At 38.0% G+C, this 7,067-nt stretch overlaps 1 protein-coding gene across 1 annotated transcript in view; it reads left to right on the forward strand.

Moving 5' to 3' along the window:
- Positions 1 to 7,067, forward strand: part of LOC104165964 (geranylgeranyl transferase type-1 subunit beta-like) — a gene marked incomplete at its 3' end in the record, with an annotated part of 20,731 nt that overhangs the window by 11,567 nt on the left and 2,097 nt on the right. The window contains exon 4 of the mRNA XM_009705747.1: positions 5,393 to 5,544. Coding sequence (XP_009704049.1) covers positions 5,393 to 5,544 — 152 coding nt within the window. The remainder of the gene's footprint in view (positions 1 to 5,392; positions 5,545 to 7,067) is intronic.

Here is a 7,067-nt window from a genome sequence, read left to right on the forward strand (position 1 = left end):
GACCGTGAGTTAGGTTTAAATAGCTGTTCTGCATAATGTGGTCAGGAACATTTCCGGGTCACTGAACTAGATTTAAATGTCCAAAAGCTTCCCCTCACCTTGCATATTAAAGTGTTAATTCTTTTAAGGAAGGCTCAGATTGTGGAGATATTGATAGTAATGCCCATAGGGCAGAACTGTTCTAATCCATCACTGAGATCCAAGTTAATCTATTTCCTGTGTGACCTACAAACTGTAATTATGACAAAAGCTGAAGAGTATAAAGAGAACAGGACCTGGCTATATACCCACTGTTGTCTTCTCAGAATATGTCTGCACCAGTGTATTAGTTCAGATCAGTAGAGAACACTTTATAGAGCAATTTAATGTGCTTGCTGCAAAAGGGCGAGGTGAACAAACTAGGTTCCTTTTAAATGAAACTGAAACAGAAGGTCCACTCCGAATGAACTTCTCCATTAGTGGGCCCTAAGTCCGTGGAGGCAGACTACAGCTGGCACGAATTGTTCAATGCATACAGTGTGGGCACCGATACTGCAACTCCTAGGGTTCTGCCCTCCAGACCCACTCCTGTTGCATTACTCCTTCATGTAGACATAACCTTACTGGACTAAGTATGTTTCTTCTGGTTGTTTAGTCTAAGCATATAACAATCCATCTACAGTTTAACAGCTTTTTTGTTGCTAGTTTTTGAGGTGTGACTTTAGCCATTCTTAAAATAACTTCATCCTGTTTATCTCTGCATCCTTGGCCCATGAAGCTCACAGTTTGAGGTGGTGGCAGCAGTGTTTTTTTGTGCTTAGGCTGACAGTTTGCTTAGTTGCTGCTGTTGTTTTAGTCTGCAGTGTCTGTGAGGCAGACATAGTTCTATTTCACTAAGAGTAGACTTTTTTCATAGTACAGAACTTAAAAAGGAATTTTGTTTTACCAAGCCTGGAGATGCCAATTAAAAATCGGGTGCTTTGACTACAGTGCCTTAGATAAATTTGGGACAAATTTTTATGCTATGTCTGAACTACTTTGTCCTTCATAGTAGAGACAGTCTAGCAACACTTCCTCCCAGCCGTGCAAATTTTAGCGGTATTAGCAATTATCTCATGAAAACTTTGAGATTTGCTCTAATCTTGTATTTAGAGAAGCCATTCCAGTCCTACGTTGTGATATCAAATTGTCACAAAGCCAGTTTCTACAAATGTAATGAATTCTCAGTTTTATGCAAAAAAGTATTGTTTTCATGTTTTTTGTTTTCATGGGGTTTTTTTTGTCTGAAATGTCCAGTTATTCTGATTTTTGTCCTCTCAAAGACATCCTGTTACTTAAGCTGAGGTGTTCTGTTGTATTAGTGTGTGAAGTATATATTGGTGTGTGTAGGTAGGTACAACATAAAATTTGGTAAGTAGTATCACAATGAGCTTGAAATAATTGCATGGAACCCAGAAGATAAAGTGAATTCCATTAAACTTTGAACAATTATGGTTAGCATACAGAATATCTTACACTTACCAGAAGAACAATAGAAGGATATCTGTTTTATTTATTTTTTTAAAACCACATGTGGTGAACAAAGTTCTGTTAGGCTCTTGAAAGCTTCCAGACTCCCACAGTAATTACACATGTGAAACATCATGTTGACCTCTCTGAGTACGCCTTGTAGTAATTCCTGTATGATCTTATATTTGATTCTGATCCTTCTGTGTTTAATTTAATTTTATTGAAATGCTGGCCATATTTGTTGATATTTTTGGCCCAAACCCAAATGTTCTCAAGACATTGGCTGCATACCAGTATGTTGGACACCGTCACTTGCTCTTTTAGTGATTACTGGCTTTTTTAGTAATTACATCAAGATAGCTAGCATCATACCAATTTATCATACAAAGAATTTAGTTACTTGCCACATGATAATCCCATGATAAGAGAAATCTGTTAGGGGTAAAGGTAGTTGTGTGACCTACAAGCAGCTGTTTTTGAATGCTGAGACAATCTCCTTGATTCCCCGTATAATGATGTTTCAAAATCATGTATCCTGACAGTGTTTTCTGCATTACTTGTGCCTAAGTATTTGTTTGATGTTCAAGGAGAGAAGCAGATGGCAGTATTAATTTATCTGTGAACTTCATGATTGTATGTACAGGCAGCAGACACTATTGTTTGATTTATATGCATCATAGAAGTATAGTTTGTGCTGTTTATTAAAACTACCAGACTTGCAAAATTTTATACAGCTCTGAAACTCTGTGTTTGGAAAAGTAGTATGCCACCACTACATCTTGAAATGTTTGTGTAGAAAAGGAAGTACAGATAGAATTTGTACATTGTTCAGGTACTGTAGTGATTGATACAATTTGGGGAGGATGGTATTATTTAGTTTCATAAGCATACAGTATATGTGCTTATAACACTTAATCTGCAGCCTGTTTATACTGCAGTGATTAATAGTATAACAGAAATACTAAAATACAGAATTAACTAAAAAATAAGAGCCCAGTTATTTAAACATGTTTGTAGGCTACCAAAACTTTACAGGCAATATAGAATTAGCATATGTATAGAAAAGTACAATTTAAAAAAAATCTTGTGAAGCGGGAATTTTCAGTTACTTTATGTAGACACTGTGTGAAAAATTGTCACTTGAAGGAGAATATTGTTTGAGAACTATAGATGTCTTAGAAAATTTCCTGAATATCCAAGCACGTTTGTAGTGGCTAGAACATTTGGGTGGTTTTCATAAATTTCGTTTTAAAAAGCAAGTCTAAATATCCTTGCTTGCTTAGTGAATGTAGTCTTCCTCTGGAAATAATACTTTCAAATGTAAAGTCAAACTCTTCCGCTATATCTATTACGGTTCAGTTATTCCTGATATCCGTATTGATTTTGAGATGAACTGTGTATAAAAGTGTGTAAACAGCAGTGGTGAACAGTTAACATTGATTCGTGGACTCCAGCATTTTCAGTGCATTTGTGTGAAATGAACAGAGGCATCTTTTGTACTTCCTCTGCTCTAGGTTATTCCATGTAGGAAGAAATTTAAACGTTCCTCTCATTCCAGTTTAACTTCAGTTATATAGATGTTTGGAAACTTAGTTTTTATTCATAGTTGCTGATGGGAACTGCTGGGATGTTTTGTAAGCAGTTGGTCCTAGCATCGGAGAACCTTTCCAGATATTTTTTCATCAACTAGTGTGTGTCTTGTATTTTGTTTGACAAAATATGTGAGAAGCTTTAGCTACAGAGCTGGGGCATTGAGAATCCTTCTAGGGCAAGAACTGAATCAAATTTGGCTTTTTGGAATAGAGACTCGCTTTGTTTAAAGTAAATTAGTCAGTTACATTAAACTGAACATTTTTCGGTGTCAGGGCAAATTTGTGTCACTCTCTATGTCTGGATTTTTGGAGAAGAATTTTACATTTCAAATAAGTTAATGCATCGCTAAGGTTAAGCTGTTCATAATAAATTTTTAAGGGAAAAGTATTCTGAAAAGAAGATTTTTTTTTTTTTTTTGATCTGTTAGATTTAAAATCCCTAGAATTGGTATGATAGGCCAAGTTGTTCTTTCTGGGATTAGAGCTTGTCGTCCACTCAAGTTAGAAAAACATGTTTCATGAGTGCAGTACCTTTTTCTAATCTGTTGGAGGGTACAGCTGTCCTCTGTCTGTGGGGTGCGCCATGAGGAAGTCTGTCTGTGACTGAGCCACCTCTCCTATAAGGAAGGGCTGAGAGTGCTGGGACTGTTCAGTCTGGAGACGAAAAGGCTCTGGGGCATCTCACCGATGTATATAAGTACCTGAAGGGAGGGTCCAATGAGGACAGAACCAGGCTCTTTTCAGTGGTGCCCAGTGCCAGGGCCAGAGGCAATGGGCACAAACTGAAACACAGGAGGTTCCCTGTGAACATCAGGAAACTTTTTTTTTTTTACTGTGAGGGTGATGGAGCACTGGCACAGGTTGGCGGGGAGGTTGAGAAGTCTCCTTCTTTGGAGATGTTCAAATACCATCTGGACATGGTCCTGGGCACCCAGCTCTACGTGACTCCATTTGAGCAGGTGGTTGGAGAAGATGAGCTCCAGAGGTGCCAGCCAGCCTTCACCATGCTGTGATTGTGTCTGTGGGACTGGGGGATGTGCAGGGCAGAAGACAGTGATGGGGACACTGGCAGCTCAGGGTCAGGAGTGGGAGCTGTTGAGATTTGTGTCCCCTTCTCAACAGAGAGTCTAGTTCTGGAAATGAGGAGAGGAGGTGCATCTCTCAGCATTCACTCCCTTGTTCCTCTTCTCTGTTGCGTAGCTAGAGCTTTTTCAGTGCTATTGCAGCCACTTTCACCTTGTTTCCTGCCTCCATTTCCCAATCTATTTGATTCCCAAGTGTGAGAACAGTGCCTTGCTGTCTAGAGGGTAGCAAGTATTTTTCTCAGTTTCTTATTAGAAGCAAAGCTTTTTGGCTTTGGAAGTAAGTGTGACTTGCCTGAAAAATACCAATTACACATAACATAATCTTAAATTTGGGTTTATACCACTTTTTGCATGTGTTTTTAGGATGAATTGCAAAATAATGGCAACTGACTAGGCGATAATGCTAATAAAATATGATGTAAACCCTTACCTGTCTCTACTACTCAATATTGAAATAGCTTTTATGCTGTTTAAAATAGTTATCTTCCAGTTGCTCCAAATTGAACCATCCTAAGTATCTAAAGTCATCTTGTTACATGTGGTTTTTGTTTTTGTGACGTGGTGCAGTCCAGGATGTGCCTATAAAATATCAGAAAGAAAAAACAATAATTTTAGCACAACTGTATCAATCCCCCGCCCATTATTGTGATTTGTATTGTGTGACTAGTCAGCATTTAATTCTCATTTTAGCTTCTCAGTTATTATTTGCTATGTAAATACTTCGTTTAAGGTCTGATTATTGTTTTAGAACAGAAGTGAAAGTAGTTGAGAGGCGAATTTGGTATTGCTTCAATTGACAGAGATTACTAATAATCCCCCACATTGCTTTCTACTTGCAGATCATTAGGTTGTGAAATCTTTGTTGAAGGGACCTCCAGAGGTTTGGCTGTTTTAACAGTGCTTACCCAGCTGCCAGCAAGTTAATGCCCAGTGGTGTGTCAGGATAAACTTAGGTACAGTTGAGCACATCCCATCTTTTTGCTTAACTCTTGCATAAATACCACTCTTGGCAAAGCTTTGTACTGACCAACTGTTTACAAAGGTAGCAGAGCTGTACGGTAGCTTAGTTTGATTAGAAAAGGTGAGTGGGATGCCTTCAGTTTAACCATAATGAGTGGAGGGAAAAGAACTTTGTTTACCTCCTAATTTTTTTTAAATAATGAATGCTTGACTCTAATATAAGGTAATATGATGTTTCAATTTCCCCCTCCTCCCCCCTTTTCCTAGGGTCCAGGTATATCTCATCCCTATGATAGTGGGCACATAGCAATGACTTACACAGGTCTGTCATGTCTGGTTATTCTTGGGGATGATCTACGTCGAGTAAATAAAGATGCCGTACTGGCAGGACTGAGAGCTCTCCAGCTGGAAGATGGAAGGTAAAAGATATTTCATATTCTACAACTCTATGGAAGGTTAATAGAAAACCCAGATGTGGAATGAAACATAAGAAACAGGGGGTTTATGAAAGTAGCTATATAATAGTTTCTTTCTATTAGAAGATACTTTGGTGGGTAATCAACATCACTGATAGAACACGTGCCAGTTTACAGGTCCAGACAGCACATGGTGTATAGATTGCTTTTGTGTTGGAGAATGGTATTTGCTTACAACTGTAGATATTTGTTACTGGAAAGTTAATGGATTGTTTTACATCTTGAGGATGGTAGTTTTTCTGCTCTATTCTTCAGGTAAGTGAGCTTTTCTGTGTTTATAGTCTCTGTTTGTTGCAGGGCCCTGGAACACTACTATGATGATCTCTGCTCCATTTTGTCAGAGGATGGGCTTTATTTAGTTTTGAGAGATTCAAAATCTCAATATACAGGATGAATTAGCCTATATATTACTTGTAATAATATTACTAAACTTCGTTGTGAGATCTGTCTTTTTTGCATGCATTTTTTAATAGATAGTATATGCCCTTTGATCTGCCTCTGTTGGTGGGGGATGTTTTTGGGTTTGTTTTTTAATGCAGGCTGAAGCTGATAGCTAGTGAAAACTTCTGCTAGTGCACATGATCTGTCCTTGTGGTTAAATATTACTGAATGTCACTTTTGAAAGAGTACTTCCAGAAGTGCATATTTATAGAAGTGTTGTTCCTGAAAGAATTATCTTTCACTTCACAATTAAATTGCTGTCACCCTTTACGAGTTGAGAAAGCTTTTGTTGTAGTCAAATGGCTGTGTGTCATCTAAAAGTCTTGTATAAATAATTTTTTTTTTGTAACACAACTATAAAAACGCAGTGTTGCATGTGTTTTTAGAAAGAAAAAAAAAAAACAAAAAAAACTCCAGAATGTTCAGAATGTAAGTGGTGAATATGCACTACATGATGTATAGTTTTCTGTTACGTAAAACAGCAGACTGACCTTAATGGGCCAAGTCCTAGTAGGGATATGTATTTGTTGATCTGCTGTAGTTTGCAATTTCTTGAAGCATATGTAGGTGCCTGTTCCATTGCTCCAAGCATTCCTATTATATGTCAGACCATTTTTGGTTTTAAAGTATATCTGAAAGGAGGGAGTTTCTCCCAACCCACTAGCATCTTGAAGTGGTTACTTGTCATCTTGCCTGATTACAGTAATAAGCTACATGCAGTTAACCTCTTCTACATGTTTGCATCATGTGTGGTTTTAATGCACAGACTGATAACTCTTACACGTGATCCTGTGTTTTATATTCCCTCCTGAAGAGTGCCACCTGGCACCTATAGGGAAAGGAGACTGCTTTGCACTGGTATAGAATTGTTACTTTGGCAGGAGTCAATTTCTAATGTGATAGACATTTCTATACCTATGAAAACTGCTTTTACTGCCCCAAAGGGGGAAGATGTGTGAAGGCCAGAACTTGAGCTAACAAAATCTTGTCCAGATGTAAACAGCAAGTGAGCCCAGTGAGGGAAA

Source organism: Cariama cristata, unplaced genomic scaffold (genome assembly GCF_000690535.1).
Source record: "Cariama cristata isolate BGI_N322 unplaced genomic scaffold, ASM69053v1 scaffold20088, whole genome shotgun sequence".
NCBI classification, from domain to species: domain Eukaryota; kingdom Metazoa; phylum Chordata; class Aves; order Cariamiformes; family Cariamidae; genus Cariama; species Cariama cristata.